General features: G+C 41.7%; 1 protein-coding gene across 8 annotated transcripts in view; it reads right to left on the bottom strand.

Moving 5' to 3' along the window:
- ANKH (ANKH inorganic pyrophosphate transport regulator) overlaps positions 1-18131 on the bottom strand; it is a 144078-nt gene that overhangs the window by 18055 nt on the left and 107892 nt on the right. For all 8 annotated transcript variants that reach the window (XM_053313617.1, XM_053313621.1, XM_053313623.1 and 5 more), the window contains exons 3-8: positions 16643-16761; positions 16199-16282; positions 13961-14131; positions 12468-12602; positions 9995-10087; positions 7076-7171 (exon numbers count right to left, since the gene is read on the bottom strand). In XM_053313617.1, the coding sequence (XP_053169592.1) occupies positions 7076-7171; positions 9995-10087; positions 12468-12602; positions 13961-14131; positions 16199-16282; positions 16643-16761 (698 nt within the window). The remainder of the gene's footprint in view (positions 1-7075; positions 7172-9994; positions 10088-12467; positions 12603-13960; positions 14132-16198; positions 16283-16642; positions 16762-18131) is intronic.

Below are 18131 nucleotides of genomic sequence, written 5' to 3'. Positions count from 1 at the left end.
GAGAGAGCGCTGATAAAATGCCTCCATCTCCAAAGGATAAAATGAATCTAAAGTCAGATGTAAAAAAGCATCCCGAACCTCCTTGCACAAAGAACAAAGTGTACAGAATAGGAAACGCCAGGAGATGCCGAAAGGTGAAGAACCACAGGTGCAATCTGTTCAGCACACAAATCTGTCATGTCAACTTGTACACCTTCATCAAATAGAACATCAAAAAGATGTCTAATAGATATGGTGCTGCTAGTTCTGTCTCTTTCCATTTCTATCTCTTGAGGATCCGAGTGATACAACTGCCAACCTCCCGGAGTACTGCGCGTGAATCTCAGCAGCCATGATAGCCATAAGCAGATGCGGGAGCTTCGTCTGCCATGGCAATTCCCACAGCTGATGAGGCAAGCCCTGTTAAAACGAAAGTAGCACCTCTCCTCATCTAGTGTGGCAATGACCATGGCAAGAACTTTAGAGAGAAAACCCGGTCTGTTTACACAGCTTCTCTGCTCATGCCCCTTCAAGTGATCCCCCCGCCATACAAATCTGAACCTTTTCTCTTTATTCCAAGTGGGGAAAGCAAAACTAATAACCCCTTCCAACCAAAGCCGCCCGCTTTTGTTCAGTACCAATGGTGGGTGGGTGGGAGAAGAGGAAAGAAATCTGTGTGTCTTTCATAAAATATCTGCTTCCTGAAACAGACTTTTATTTACCACTTAGTCGCTTGTGCATTTAGTATAGTCCACAAAAAAGTGTAACTTGTGCCAGAAGCTGAATCTACAGAATGTGCCTATAAGCAGAAGTGCAAATTAATTCTGAATCAACTTGTGCACCAATGCTGCTTGTTTTCCTGCAGTTTAAACTGTTTCTAATGAAACGGTACTTAAAGCTCCTGAAGACTGCACAAAATGCTCTTGGCACTACTTGGTCAGTCAGATTAACCTTGTGAGGCATACACAGGATAACCCTCTGCATGAACCTTTAAAATGTATACCACTAATAGAAGCAAATTGATCATACATGGCAACACAGATGAGCTAGAGACAATATGCACTGAATCAGAGTTACTACAACAACAAATATTTATATACCACTTTTCAACAAAAGTTTCCAAAGCGGTTTACATAGAAAAATAATAAATAAAAATAAGATGAATCCCTATCTCCAAAGGGCTCACAATCTAAAAGAAAAGTAAAATAGACATCAGCGACAGTCACTGGATGTGACGAGTCACATCACATTACAACTCTGGATGCTTTCCCCCAAGATTTCTGGAGACTTGTAACCATATATGGAAAATGTCGATTGTCAGAATTCTCCACTGAGTCAGAGCTTTGGTCCATTTCATTCAGCATTGTCTACACCAGTGTTTCTTAACGTTTTTGGAGTCATGGACCAGTATATTCTTTGTGTGCAGTTTCCCAGACCAGCAGTTAATAAAGGGGTCGCCCCCCCCACCCCCAAAACAATTTCGAGTCGGGGAGGGTGCCGCTGCTGGGAGCTCTCCAGAGCTCATTTCTAGGCAAGCAGCCCTCACTGCTGGGATAACACTCATTTAGCTTCCTCAAAATGAACATTATCCCAGCAGCGAGGGCTGCCTGCCTAGAAATGCGCTCCAGAGAGCTCCCAGCAGCGGTGGCCCCCATCGGCTCGAAACTGTTTTTTGCGGCGGGATTAATTCCTCATGGACCAGCACTCAACTCCTCATGGAATGGGACTGGTGGTTGAGAAACATTGGTCTACATTAACTGCCAGTGACTTTTCTTAAAGTTTTAAAGCTTTAAACTTAGATTGGTTTTTAATGGGTCCTGTTTTTAGCTAACTGTTAAAACTTTTACATGGTTTTGTTTTACTGTCTTAATAATAATAATTTTAAAATTGGTTTAATAATTATTGTTTTACCATTCTTGTGAGCCACCCTGAGCAGGATTGTACTGGAAGGATAGGATATATATTTTTTAAACAAATAAATAAAATTCAGTGTTTCAGACAGGAAGCGTTCCCCAGCCTGACCTGGAAATGTCAGGGATGAAATCTGGGGCCTTTAGAACAAAAAGTGGTGATTTACAGCCCTAGCCCAAAGTAACATAAACTTGTTCTTCTATTTAATAGAAGTGATATAAACAAAGTATGCAGGAGCAATAATAGATAGCCCCCTGGGCAAAGTTAAATGAGAGATAAAAGACGTTTGCAAAATTCTATACAGGTTGCATTTTTAGTATTGGTAACCTCCAAAAATTCCACAAAACAAAATGGTACATGACACATGCAACACACCCAGTTACGGGGCAAAGGTTGCAGAAATCCTAAATGCAACTTCCCCATTCAGTTTTTAACTATTTGGGAACAATGGAAAACTGTTGATTTTCCTGTTTCTCAGACTTGGGATTCCCCCTCTCCTTCCATTTCCTACATACTTAGCATTCGAATTTCCAAGTGCTAGTGATGGTGGTTCATTCTTGTGTTCCCTTTATGATCTCTATATTCCTGTGTTCTCTCATTATATCGAGTGCCAAAAATGCAGTTTGAACACAACAGGTACAACATCGTGACAACCTCAGTGTCAACACCCACTACTTCCCCTGCGCCCTCCCTCAAAATGGAAGCAACAGGTCTGTAAGCAAGGAACAAATCAACACTACACATAAAAACAAACATCATCTATTCAGGAGAGAGGATCCGCAACAAACAGAGGGCATGATCCTGATCCAGAGTTGTGCATTTAATTTCAAGTCATTTGGGGCACCTTCAGACTTAAAGTGGAACCAGAAGTTTGCATGACATTCCACAGCCCTGGGAGTACGTGTTCTTCCCTCCCATTCCCAGGCAAGAGTGACAAAGAATCAACAGTCCTTTCCAGGTTAGGATCACTGTTCCCTCTAAGGCGTGCACACGTGTGTGCGCTCACAAGTTTTTGGATGTCCGCTCAGTTCATCTTAGATCCTGCTCAGGTTGAATCAGGAAGGTCCCATTCTGAATGCAGGCGCACACACACTGCCTTGATACTGCCGCCCAGAACAAAACTCATTCCGTACAGAGATGAAAAAAATTAGAGGGACCACTAGTTAGGATGTGCTGAGATTGGCAAGTTCAGATGTCATGACCAATCTTGGCTTATCCTAGCCTATTGCTTCAGAGAACCTCAGAGCTGAAACTAACTTTCACCCTCAGGTTCAGATCTTGGGTTCCCTGAAGCCCCTGAGACTGGTGAGTTTAGATATCATGATCCCGGCAAATTCTAATCTACACAGGAATTAGGCACTTGCACGGGAATGGGGGCAGGGGGAGAGCTTTCTCCTAGGGCTGAGAGGTCATGTGAAATGGGGGTTCTGTATTAAGTCTGAACTCATCCATTTTCAACAGATAAATATGTGTGTAAATATTTCACTTTTAAACCAATGGGATCTCCAACAGATCTCCTTTTAAAAATATATATTTTATTGTTCTTTTTTTCAAAGGAATAATATAATCCAAATAAAAGAAAAACATAAATCCAAATAAGATAAAAGGCACAACACACATATCAAAATCCAAACTGAACATTGTTCTAAATTAAGTCAGATCTTTACAGAATTACAATCAAACAAAATTCATGCAGAAGTTAAGTCTTCCAAAAAGATCTGTGCTGATCTGAAAAACATTGATTATTGATATAAGAAAAAAACACAAACCATCTTTCAGTAAATGAGCCTGATTGTGTCTATCAAATACATGTTTTTGTTCAGTCAGTTTGTCCATCATCCCATGCCCTTGGGTACTGCTGAACAAGCATAAGTGGATTATTACTAAATAATGTTTCTGAACATGCTATTGCAATGGCCCTCTTGAGTTAATAAAAATATAAAAGTGACCTTCAGAGTGATATGAGTTGTGCAAGCCTGCTATAAATACTTGCTTCTTTCATCTCTGCCATAATAGTGTAGCGGTGTGACTCAAATCTCTTCTTAAAAAGAGATCAGTTGAACCCTTTTCAACACCATTAATCTTTTTTCCTCCTGCTCTCTCAGTTGCAGCAACTGTGGTTTAGCTGTGGACTGAGCTTGCCTTCTAAAAATAGTTTGTTCAGAGTGAGTTGGTGCTTCTTAATCAACAGTCTCATTAATCCAGTTAATTAGATGGGCTCTTTACTGATCCTTAATTCTAACAGCTGTTCCTTATCTGCTTGAGATCTCTGCAGCCCCTAAATGAAATTGCTACGGAAAGAAATTCTTCTGATAGGACATATATATATTAAAGTGTTGACTTTTTTTTTGGCTAAGCAATAACACTAATTACTGCTTCACTACTGAAGAGGTGCTAAGAACCCCCTTCCTTTGCTCTCATGGGAAATCTGATAAATTGAAAGTGTTAAAGAGTATTGATATTTGCCAAACTATGCTTTAACAGCATGTATGTGAGCTGTGTTGGGAAACAGAAGTTTTTATCCTAGCTATACCTTTCAACAGCTATACCCCATCATTTGTGACTGACTTCTCAAATGTATCATTTTTATAAGCTATCCTGTCTTCCCCATTGGCCCCAAGTCCCAGCTGCTCATGTTTCTCAGGCCCCACACCGCTTGAGAACCACACAAAACGTGGGAATTTCCTTCACATCACTCTGAAGTACAAAAATAGCTTTGTAGCAACAAGGAGAAAAACTGCAGGTTCTAAGAGCCAAACTGCTGCCCATGACAAGGCTTCCATCCAGAGTTTGTTCGTGTGCACCAGCCTTAAAAGTAGCTTCACGCATTACGAATCCCAAAGAGAAGCCACTTGCAACAGCCTTCGTGAAGTACCCACCTGGTGGTCATGACATGTAGAGTGACTTGCCACAATGATCACCTGACCACATGGAGTTCCGATGCAACATATCTAAAAAGCTGGTATATAGATCTATACCAAACCAAAGATTATTGCAGTATACACATAACATATTCCCTCCCTGTAAGTCAAATCTACTACCAAAAAATGTTGTTAGCATATTGATCTGTATCTATACATCTATATAAGTCATATAAAACTGCTTCAGTATAAATATATCTGCTTTGGCGGCTTTAGCCAATAACCTCATCATGTAAAAGTGTTCTGGGATCACTTCCGATTAAAGTGCGGGATTGCATGATTAAATGCTCCTCCATATATTTAAAAAAAGGACCTAGAAAACTAGATGTCAAGGAGAAGAGTTTCACCCTAGTGTTCTTCGCAACATCCTATCTTCCTATGTGTAGGATTGGCAGGGGACATTCAGTCATGCAATCCATGACTATTTGGATTGTAAAACTGTTCTGGATTGTAAAACTGTTCTGGATTCTCTTAAGTAATTCAATCTAGGAACAGGTACAACACGATGAACTTAAGAGCCCCTGAGGCAGCAGTTGTGGGATTTTTAGTTTCCATGCCAGCAGCTGGGGGTGGCCCAGCAATTCTCATGTGGTGGATATGCATGGTAAGCTGCTCCTGAACATTGGCCAAGGTTATGGTATGGATCAGCCACCTGGAAAGGCTACATTAAGCAACGTACTCCTGTGAAGATGCCCTAACATGGATTCTGACCCTAGACCAACAATGGTGTTCTGATGTCAAGTAATGCTTTCTCTGGGCCCAGAAAAATACCCAGGCCAAAATCAAGCTTTCAAATTCTGTACTAGCTTCTTCCAGCCACATCTGGCTCCTTGTTAATACACAGGAAATATGCTTCACCATTCAAAACTCCATCATGTGACTCCGCAATGAACAAGAACAAACAGGGAGATGAGTAATGACTGAGAGAGGCAAAGTCAGCAGATAGCCATCAGTGATTCAGCACTGTTCTGAGTCCTTTTGCAACCATCTATCTTTCTAGTGCTGAAGAAGTTTAAAAAAAAAAAAGGTAGATGCTGACAGAGAGAAAGGCTAACTACAATACCATTGTTCATTTTAACCTGCTTACTACAATCTGAAGATGAAGCAATCCCAAACAGAGGAGAAGACTAGGGATGTGCATGGAACCGGTTCCTGTGCACTCACGGGAGGGCAGGGGCGGGGGTTCTTTAAGGGGCAGGGGAAGCACTGCCTACCTGCCAGCCCCTGTCTTGCCGCTTCCCACCCCCCCGGTACTCTCTCAACAAGCGGGCATGGGGGCTGCAGCACCGGTCAGTGTCACGAAAGAAATGGCTGATGCTCGTGTGCTTGCGTGCCCTGCGCGTCGGCCATTTCCATAGTGACATTGACCGGGACTGCAGCCCCTCACACCTGCTTTTTGAGAGTGCACCGGTGGGGGGAAAGAGGCAAGTCGGGGGCTGGCAGGTAGGCAGCACCTCCCTTGCCCCTTAAAGAACCCCCACACACACGCCCCTCTAAACTGGCTGAATATTGTTACAAAAGAACGCCGGTTGACGGAACCAGTTCAGCGCTCCTAAAATAGAGAGTTGAATGGTTCCATGCACATCCCTAGTGTAGACTCCCCACCTCCCAAGCAGTTTTGCCTCTAACAGGGATTCCCAGATGTTGTTGACTACAACTCCCAGAATCCTCAGCTGCAATGGCTTTTGCTGCTCCCAAGCATTTGAGGAGTACCTCCCATCATGTTACTGAACTCCTCCCCGCCAAAGCTAGTAAGCCATATCTCCTTCCTGAAATTCTCCTTCCTCCCTGCTGGCCCAAATTTACGTGAGGAGTTGCTCTTCAAGCTTTCCCTCTATACCCCTGCACTGCTGATCCCAATAACTTGTGTGCACACACAACACAACTTACAATTTATATATCACTTTTTGAGTGCCCTAAGTGCTTCACATACATTATCTTAACAATCCATACAACAGCTCTTTGAGCTGGGCCAGCAGGATTATTTCCACAGTGCAGGCAGGAGTACTGGCTTGCCTAAGGCTACCAACTGAGTTCGTGCTGAAAGATTTGAACTCCAGACTTCCTGGCTCATGTTTGACACTCTTAGCCACTACACCTGATCCATACATTCTCTCCATCTCATATACGTGTATGTACACACACAAACACACTTCCCAGTGAAGTCTGCTTGGATATCATGAGAGGAGTGAAGCCTAAACTCAGTGCTCATGTTACGAAGCTGAGTCTTTCATTCATTAGTGCCAAGGTCACTGACTCCTTACCGTTAAGGAGAGGGCCATGCAGACAAAAGTGAACTTCTTTATATGCGTTGCTGTGACGGTGCTGCTGGTGTTCACTAGTTTATTACTGGGGTTATTCTAGAGAAAAAGGGAGGAAAAGAGACATTAACTTCTAACAGAGCACTTATGGTAGTCTGCAGCAGCAAAAGACAAACCACATTACTGCATCTTGAGAAGCAACTGATTTATTGTAGCACATGTTTTCCTAGACAAGATATGAGTATCTGATAAAGAATATAAGAACAGCCTTGCTGGATCAGGCCCAAAGCCTATCTAGCCCAGCATCCTGTTTCACACACTGGCCCATCGGATGCCTCTGGAAAGCCCATAGGCAAGAGCTGAGGGCATGCCCTCTCTCTGGCTGTTGGTCCCAAATGCTGTTGAGTTTGCAGCATCAAGGAGCTAAGGAAAAATCTGGCTGTGGTTTCACAGAATCCAGAATCCAGTGATGTGGCACTGTACCAGCAGAGCTTTCTCATTATTAGGAGTTGGCGTGAAAGGCATCCTCTACACAATTGCTGATCTGCCATAGCCCACAATGATGGTCCAGCACATACGCAGACCTCTGGATTACAGCCACTCAGCAAACAACGAATGCATGGGACTTGCATTATAGATATGGAACTAGAAGTGTGGATTTTTGCAGCTCCACATGACATAATGCAGTCAGTAAACTTGTGGTTTTGTTGGTCATGATACACACAAGGTATAGAACTCATATAATGGGCAGGACATTTTCCCCAGTCAACCACCACTGTGCAGATTGGCTCAAAGTTCATTAACCTGCCCTGTTTGTCCAAAGTGTGAACTCCCTACCTCTTAAGGGGAGTTTTAAAAAGCAAACCCTGAGGTTTGGGGCAGCAAGACGCTACTGTGGATGCTGAACGCATGAGAAACTTTTGTTTTTCTATCTTGCTCTCAGGAACATAGACTTAATTGCGTTAAGCTGATCCAAAGAACTGCAACTCCTGATCCTGATACAGCTGATCCCAAAAACTGCAACTCCTGACTCATTACATCTCCAATTAGCAGAGGAAGTAACCTACAGAACAAAACCTTGAACACCTGGTTCTTATTCACTCTAATGATCTGTACACAAGTTAAATGAATCACAAGTTAAATTACTCAATGTTCTGTCCTGTGCAGAGATTCCTCATATCACTATGCAAACACCAAACCTCTCTCCCTCCCCAGAACCCACCTCCATTTATATGTGCAAAGGTAAGCTTCTGAAACTAGCAGAAAGCATGCCTAAAAAACAGATATGGAATCCCCTATGGGAACTTTCAATGTAGAGCTACAGATCAGGGCAGAGACTGAAAAAGCATTTTTAAAGATTTGCTGGACATAGATTTCAAGTATATTATTGAATGTTTCTTATTTCTTCTTTAATGGATTATTTTTATCCAAAAGGATAAGAGAATGGTAAGCCAGGAGAAAAAGGGATCACTGGTCCCTTTTCTGGATATATAGCAAGATAAGCATTACAGTAATTGTTGCTTATCATATATTGGCTTTTATGGCCAATTACAGCCACTTCAAATATGGCATCACCCCACCCACCCACCCTCTTGCAATGTATGAGGAACATAACAGAGCAGGGCTGCACAACTTCAGCCTTCCAGCTGCTTTTGGACTACAATACCCATCATACCCAGTGGCCAATAATTAGGGATCATTTACTATCTATCTATCTATCTATCTATCTATCTATCTATCTATCTATCTATCTATCTATCTAATTTGTATGCCTCCCCAAACTTCCCTCTCTGGGTGGCTTATGGGAGCTGTAGATCAGAATCTGCTGGAGGAACGAAGCTGTGCAGCTCTGCAACTGAGGAAAGCTCTCATTCACTCCTTATGGTTTGGCTTATTTATGCAAGTGTGGGGATTGTCATCCAAGAGCTGATGGGGCTTGGATGAAGACTTGCAGAGCAAGGGTTTGAAAAACCTCCCCACTCCTCCATAACTCATCATCCTTCACCCAAGAAGCTACTGCCATAGCTGGGGCTGGCTCGAGACTTTTTGCCACTCAATGCCGGGTGGGCTAGAGCATCCCAGTGTGAATCCAGTACTCCCATGACATCACTGAGGATTCTGAGGTACATTCTTCATTTGCATGGAGGGCCAGCCACTAATTTCTGGAAGGACAGGTTCCTGGCATCAACTGAATGTGTCCTAAACATCGTGCAACATTGCAGAGAGCTCTGGTGTGCATCTTTGGTTCACACAGGAAGTCCACTATGCTGTTGGTATCATAATAGTATGGAGCTGCACATTGTTTTTTGCCAGAGGCGCTCTTAACCCTGGACTTCCGGGCCGAAGTCCAGAGCCTCCACAGCCCCTGGGGGCCCCCAAATCCTCTTTAGTCTGTCCCAGCTGGTGTGGTTGCCCAGTGGAACATGATGATGCTTAATTTGCAGGGGGGGGGACCTCCAAAGGCCTTTAGGTCTAGGCCCCAAAATTACCTACGTACACCTCTGCTTTTGGATGGTGGCTGCCAATATGGTCTGTAACCATTACAAGCAAGAAGTTTGGAAAGACCTTCTGATTCCCAACTGTGCCTGGCTCCTTGTGGTGAATTTTCCCTGCAATGAGAAGCTAGCTCAGGAACCCCATCAGAAGAAACATTATGGCTCCCTCATCCCCCTGCCATAGCAGCAGTTCAGCAGAGCCAAAAGACAGAACATTGAATTGCCTTTTATCTATATATTATTTTCTCAGCATATACTACTACAGAAAACAAGTGACAACCATGAAAATTCATAGGGTCTTGTTTTGTCTTATCTTTTGAAAGTGCCAAACTGTTATAAACCCGAGGTATCTGAGAGAGCACACTTGGCAGGGAGGTATTTAAAAGAGAAGTGAAGGGTTTGCTTTCATCACAGAAAACAAGCTCACCTTGTCAAAAGCAGGATAAACAGCTCGAATCTCTGTCAACCAGCCATATGGCATGTGTCCCACTGGATATGTAGCTGTCAGAATTGCCACTGCCTAAGGCAGGAGAGGGAAAAGAGAAAATTACAGGTCAAATCCTCAAAGAAGCTCATTAAACTTGCTTCTTACCCAATATACAGATAATCTTATCAGAGTCCCAGCAGCAGCATTTTAGATGGTCAGACATCCATGTGGTTCATAACCACAATAGGGGGCAAAAAGCTATAACTAGCAGATCTATGCTTTTCAGGAATGCACTAATGAAGCTGGAAAGGAAAGATAACATGTATGTATGTAATTTATTATATAAGATAGGGATGGGCAGTCTCAAGGCTAATGAGTTCTATTTTTTAATTAGAACCCCAAGGTCTACTAACCAGAGTTAGGTGCAAAGTAGCACCTTGAGAGGTAGCCATAGAATAAAGAGATTCCTTTGTGGCCAAGCTCAGCCAAGGAGTTTGTTTTCATACCTCTTCCTTCAACAAGCAATACACTCCTGGTTCTCTACAAGCTTTCTTGTTTCAACAATCTAATTTAGAGGACAGGTGAGGGAGCGCCTTGTTGTTGTTGTGCCAGAGAGCCAGAAGCCCTTCATGATCTACTGCCAATCACCCAGAGATTAGAAGATCTTAATCTATTTTCTCCCTGCCTCAATCTAAGACATTTGTTATCCATCTCTCTGCACCAAAGTTAATGACTGACCCTGGTTAGCTTCAAACCAGAGTTTGCAACCAGTGTGAGATGCTAGTCTGCAAAAATTCTGACTAAAAGATTACCATGGTTAACATTTATTTATTACATTTATAAACCGCCCCATCGAAACATGATGGTGGGTTCCAAACATGATGGTGGGTTCCAAAGGGGTGGAAATTTGCACACAAGCAAAGAAGGAAAGAGGGAGCCCATGGAATGCTCCCAGTCAACTAATAATGGTTTGGAGATTAGAAGCATTGCATCTGTATTTGACCAAATCTAAGCTCAGCAAAGCTTCCGATGAGAAAATCCAGGAATCAAGTAAAACACGAAAACTAACTGTTCTTCATAGATGTCCTTCTTTTCTCTCCCTGCCAAAATCAAGAGCTACTGGTAGCACCACAGATGGAAATTTGCCGTACACTCAGCTTGTGTGTTGGCAGGATTCTCCAACTTTTGATGCTGCCAGCACTTTCAGCAGTGATGCTTTCAGAAACGGAAGTGAAAAGAACAAGTGAACAATGGGCACTAATGAAGTCAGAGATCAGCTGATTATATGAGAAGCATTTGCTTTCAAGAGAATGCATTCTTTGCACTTAGCAACTACAATCATGTTAAAGTAGAATACTTAAAATATCAATTACCCAAGATGAGGGAGGCTGAAACTGTGGACCACAGGTTGTTATACCATCAGTTTTATAGAGACATTTGTTTTCTTTTTATAACTCAAATTTTAAGGAAATTTCTAGGCCGGTCAGATAAATTTTATATCTCCCTTCTTTCAGGCTCCAACATGGACATTACTCTTAATGTTGAAAAATTTTGCTCCAGGGCCTGCTCCATTAGGAGTCTGATGGTTAGAGCTACAATTTTATTCCCCAGGGAAGTATTGGTCTCCGAGTATTGATTTAGTGATTTAGTGTAATATCATAAATGGATGTGATGTAAGCTATAAGCTGTATGGGTTTTCCTATACTTTTGCATTCCCCCTCACCCCTTGTTTCTGTTTGGTCTCGGACTGTAATAAACTTAATCAAGACCGAAACATAATACAGGTCCTGATCACAGGCTTGCAACTTTAGCCTCTACACACTGTGAGTCACACATGGCTCTAATCTGACAATGGAATAGAGCAAGCAGTGAACTTATTCCCATGTAGAATGAACAAGATTTCTGAGGCCTGCCTCCTGGAGGGAGTTGTTTACCCATCTGTAGTTTTAAAAAGAGCATGTTTTTGACTGAACTGCGGAATCATGTGCATTTCTAGACCAGAAGCACTGGAAATCTCTTGATAGAGACAATGAAGTCCCTAGAGACATTTGACAGTCTTGATAGAGATGTTTTCCTAGTGGAAGCTATCAACTAGGAAAACCCTCAATAGGTGTAACTGTGGGAATAAGAATGTCCTAGGAGCATGTTCATCAGGGCAGGTCTGCATAGTAGTTTCCATACACTCTCAGATTTGTGTGTCAGCACTAAATTGGAAATGTTGTGAAGTCTCATATGAATCAAATCAGGCCATTACTAGCCTGGCATTGTCATGTCTAACAGGCAGCAGGTATCAGAGAGAGAGGTTCCTGTTCTGTTACCTGAAATTGTTTTAAACGGGAGGTGCCAGGGATTGAACCTGGGTCATTTTGCATGCAACATATGTGCTCTTCCACTGAACTATGGCTTCTCACCATGAAAAGGAAGCTACTATGCAGACTAGGATAACTTATCCTCTTACTACACAGACTCATACCTCTGTAGCTGCTGAGCTGCCACCCAGATCCCGGGATACAAAGAGGTTGACAATAGGCCGGCTGATTCGCTGCGTGGCCAAAATTAATGCCAATGGCCACCAGAAACCTAGCATTTTTCTTATTGTAGCATCTCCCTGAAGGATTGAATAAGGAGAGAGACTTTGTGAAACAAAATATCACAGCAAAGCCAATAGAACTGATAACAAATTCCTTTTCCAAAAGCTAGAGATATGATATCAGAACTCACCAGAGCAAAGAGAATGAAGTAGAGGATCACAAAAAAACCTCACTAGTCCATCCAATAAAAGGGGGCTAAGATAGCTATTAGATCTGAAACTCACTGGGTGACTCTGGGCCATTCACTTATCTCTCAGCCTAACCTAACTAACAGGGTTGTTGTGAGGATAAACATAACCATGTACACCACTCTGGGCTCCTCTAAAGAAGAGTAGGGTATATAATCCCACTTCAATAAATAAATAGTTTTTATCTATTTTGATTTTTATCTGTTTTATGAATTTTAAATGTTTTATATTATGTTTTAATCTGTACACCGCCTAGAGATTTCTATATTAGGCGGTACAGAAATTCAATAAATAAATAAATATATTAATAACAACAGACTTGGATTATTGCTGCACTGGGCATTTAATTAATGAGAGAAGAGTTCTAGTACTCATAAAAAATATCTGTAACTATTATCTGCCACAAAGCATTCAAAGAAATAAGTGTTCTAACATCCTTTTTGCAAGATAATATTTCAGAAGATCGCAGGCTTTTGATGTATGCCTTTAATGCCTCATAATGCCTCTAATGCAGTATATTTATAAATATATCCCCTTGGCTTTTCTTGGCTCTGTGCTGATCATACCCGCTTCTTAAAGCATGTGATCAGCAGAGAGAGCTACTAAAAGGAAATTGTAACATGCAATTCAGTCACAACAGATATGCAAAAAATGTTGTCATTACTGAAATGGGCGGGAGAGAGACCACGATATGACAGGCATAATCAGCAAGAAAGAGAGAGACAGACAATGAAAAGACATTTTGTATACAATATTAAGACATTATCTCAGCTGCCATACTTCACAAACTTTAATGGTATGGTGTAAGTAAAAAACACTAATTTACACTAAAATCAGCAGCACTTGCTGTCAAATAATGGACACTATGCTGTTGTTGTGGTTCTATTATACATAACAAAAAATCATAAGCATATTTACAACCCTGGTAAGAGGGTGCACTGTAGGCTAGTAAGTAGTCACTTGCCTGCCCAGCTGTGGTAACAATCTCTTTCTGTGCAACCAGGTAGGGAAGCTTTTGAAAGCTGAGAATTGGTTCCTTTTTCTTTCAAGTGTTTGATATACCACAAATAACTTGCATAGGTTTGGGTGAGCAAATATGGGCAGATGGGCTGGGAGGTTTGTGGCTTAATTCACAAGGCTGGGTGTACTCATACAGTTATATCTACAAATGCATAATAAAGACATACCCCCATCTCTGGCCCGCTACTGTCAGGAATAATGTCATGTATATTTCTGTAGTAACCCAGGCATAAAGTGGTACATCGGACAAGCGCTCCCATGTACAGAGACAATATGGGGATGAGGAGAGGTTCTTTGCATTCCAAGTGACTGTGGAGCAAAATGGCTACAAAAACAACCTGTCAGAGAAAAGAGAGGAAGAAGAAGAAAGAGACTGTTACTAAAACACAACATTGCATTTCTACAAGAAAATCAAGCCACTTTGGACTTAGCCATAGTATTTGGGATATAATGTGTACTGTCATCATTATTCAGAGGTGTTGGCCGCTAAACAGTTACAGATTTTAAAAATGCCTTACTCTGTTTATAAAAATGCAATGGCCAACTCCTCCCTCCCCCCACCCACTCACAAACAAGTCTCTCTTAAGCAGCCAACATTTTAATTAGGCTGTGCAGGAGCCAACATTTTATTCAGGGAAGGTTTTTCATCAAGAGCTGTGGGTATGGATAGGGGGCTCAGGAAGAATGGCCTTAAAATAATATCTAACACTCCAAAAAACAGAGATATTCAATGGCAAAAACTCAATCAAATATCAAATTAAGGTGTGACACATTAGGATAATTTAATAGCAAAAAGCAAGAGAAACTAAGCAAAAGGCAAGGAACAATAACATTGAGATAGTAAAAAAATTAAAACTCTACAAAAGGTTTTGTAGTGTAACTTCTTTTAAAAAGTGAAATATTCCTTAAAGAAACACACAAAAAGTGGAAATATAGTACATATACTGAATGAGACAAATAATACGCAATATATATTTATATTTATTTGTTTAACAAATTTCTATTCTGGCCAAAACTAGCATCTCAGACTGGTTCACAATAAAAAGACAATCAAAACAAAATTTATACATTAAAACCATTTAAAACTTAAAACAAGTTAAAAATATTAAAACTGTAAATATAATTAAAAGCCTGGAATTGTGTTTTAACAATTAACCAGCACCTTGTATTTTCCCCAGAAACTTATCGGCAGCCAGTGTAGCTCTTTCAATATAGGGTATCTCCAAGATGACCCAGAGACCAACCTGGCTGCCGCATTCTGTACCAGCTGCAGTTTCTGGACTATGTACAAAGGCAGCCCCACATAGAACACATTGCAGTAGTCAAGCCTGGAAGTTACCAGCATATGTACCACTGTTTTGAGGTCATTTATCTCAAGAAATGAACGCAGCTGGCGTATCAGCCAAAGCTGATAGAAGGCACCTCTGGCCACCGCCTCAACCTGGGTAACCAGAGAGAGGTTGGGATCCAGAAGCACCCCCAGACTGTGTACATGTTCCTTCTGGGAAAGTGTAACCCCATCCAGAACAGGCAGATCAAAATCATCTCCCAAGTTCCGACCTCTCTCAATAAGTACCTCCGTCTTATCTGGATTAAGCCTATTTGTTATCCCTCATCCAGCCCATTACTGTGTCCAGACAGGCATTCAGGCCCTGGATTTGGGTGGTTATGCCTTCTCCCAATGAAGTTAGGAGATGTGGGGATCAGGGGACCAAATCCCCTGGTGATCTCTCCCAGCGGTTTCATGTAGCTGTTAAACAACATTGGAGACAATATGGAGCCCTGAGGGACACCATATAAAAGTTGAGATTTGGAAGAACAACAGTCTCCAAGGGACGCCATCTGGAACCTGCCTGAGAGGTAGGAGCGGAACCACCGCAAAGCACTGCCTCCCACTCCCAAACCCCTCAGGCTCCAGAAAGATACTGTGGTCAATAATACTGAAAGCCGCCGAGAGGTCCAAAAGGACCAACAGAGTCACATTCCCTCTGTCGATTCCCAAGTGGAGATCATCCATCAGGCGGATTTAAGACCACGAATTTTTATCACCATTCCTATTGAACATGTATTTGTCTGGTCATATTTATTCCTACTGGACATGACACAACCAAAGTGAAGCATAGGCAGATCTAAAAAAATTCAGCAAATTAGTAACAGCAGCAACACCACAATACATGGGATATATCATACAACATCATCGTCAACATGACAACTCAGAAAGCCTTTGAGATTTCAAATATATTTAGTGCCCCTCCCCAGTGCTGATATCACACACACACCCCTTATAGGGGATCCTACATCTGTACAATACTTGTAAATAGATCCTGTTCCTAGCATGGACATGATGTAGATTTGGCTAGGCCCACTACACAGTACAAGCAGTTGTTACTGGAATGAATCCTTACCTGAGCAATGACATCTGAGATGGAGGCACATCCCACCAAAAAACTGTATTTGTGTTTCAGAAGAATGCCTGCATGGGTCCAAGCCTGAAGGGGTGCAGAATAATGAAGTCAATGACAGACGGACTAAAACAGACAGATACTTTTTAACCCCCGAGAATCACTGAACTTAACTGAGGTTGCATGGTAGCTTTTAGTGCAATGGTCGCGAGACAATCTGAATCATTCATTTCTTGCACCCAAATTCAGCCACAATATATTGGCTATGACCAGGGGTGAGGTGGGGGGCAGGAAACATTTCTGTGAAAAATGTGGTTTCCAAATACAACCTCCTGTGTGAAACATCTGGATAGACAGGAACATCATTCTGTGAAGAGAGACCATATAGATACACAAAGGTGTCCAAGAGGAAAGGACAGTAAACTCATCTCTAAGCTGTAGACTTACCATGGCATCCATAAAAGGGAAGGCTGCAAGATAAAGGAAGGCCTTGCGTGTTTTACTTCCCACTGATTCATCCACATGGTGCAACTTGTTAATAATGTAGTATCCCAAATCACTATATGCTGCAGAAATAATTAAAAAAAAATCAAGTACTTAATGCACAAGCAATGTTTTGGATGCTTCAAAATAGAGAGACAGGTATGGGAGTTCACATTAATTATAAGCAAGGAAACTTAACAATGAAGCCAACATACTCTGCTTAGACTAACTTATGTCACCTTCTACAAGCCTAGTACAAACAGAGTATATAATTTCCTAGCATAATTAATTTTGTAATTCCAAGGCCAGGAATGAAATAACTACACTGGTGGGTCTCTTCAGCCCTCCCCCGCCCCTCCAGAAATTATTCTATTTGACAGCCAGGATGGATTATTCTTGGCCTGGTCTCCATTCCTCTTGGTGCCATTTGCCCGGCTTGCCTCAGGCAGAAGTTCTCACTGGAACTTTTACACTTTTATTCACTCCTTGCTCTCTAGTAGAAGATTTTGATCAGGTCATGTACTCTTAGCAATTGGATCCTCTTCTATTCCCTCTCTTTCCTCAATGGTCTTTCCTCAGCTTGTTCTTTTCTCTGGCTCTTTGCATCCAGTTGTTCATTTCAAGCCTGCGCTAGTTTAGGCAATACATCCTCCAATGTCTTACCCCAAATTTATCTCCCTCTATCCAGCTCCCAGTTTGGCCTCTTCCTGACTACAGCCAGGAAGTACTGTCTCCAGGGTATTATAAATCACTGAACTAAGATTATGTATGTATGTATGTATGTATGTATGTATGTATGTATGTATTGGATTGAAATGTATAAATAGACATAACTCTGTGAGCTTGTGACTGTATTTTTCAAGATGTTATTTTTCACATTATTGTTCTGCATTAGAAAATGTTGCGAGTTATTAAAATAACCAGTTCTTACATTTACAATACATTCTAGAACTATAAATGTGGAAAGCGACCACAAAATCCAGGAATAAAATTTTATTTCTCTTTCCCTGAAATACCGGCAACTCCTGATCTTTAATGCATTCTACATGCACAAGCATCATTAAAGCATTCATGAAAGTCAGTCAGACTATTAGGTATCATTACCAGTGCTCTACAAATGAGGTTGGTCACCAGGTTGTATTGGTGACTATCACTGACTTCTTGGCAACATCCTGCCCAATCCCAGCACAATATGAGAGACCCCTTCCCCACACCTCTACTTTGGGATGTAGCAGGGTCGTTTTCCAAGTTTTGCCAGGATTTTCAGGTATTTGGAAGCAGCAAGAATTCCTCTCACTGTCTCAGAGTGTCTTCAAAGCACAGTGCAATGTAACTGAATGACTGACTTCACGTCAAGCTGAGAAAGCTCTCAAAACCAGCAGACTTTCACAGCTTCCAAGAGGCTGCAGATATTGGCAAAAGTGAAAATGAGTCCATTCCTCCTCTGACTCCT

Source organism: Hemicordylus capensis, chromosome 4 (genome assembly GCF_027244095.1).
Source record: "Hemicordylus capensis ecotype Gifberg chromosome 4, rHemCap1.1.pri, whole genome shotgun sequence".
NCBI lineage: Eukaryota > Metazoa > Chordata > Lepidosauria > Squamata > Cordylidae > Hemicordylus > Hemicordylus capensis.
Note: the sequence above shows the minus strand (reverse complement) of the source record. Positions and strands in the feature narration are given on the sequence as shown.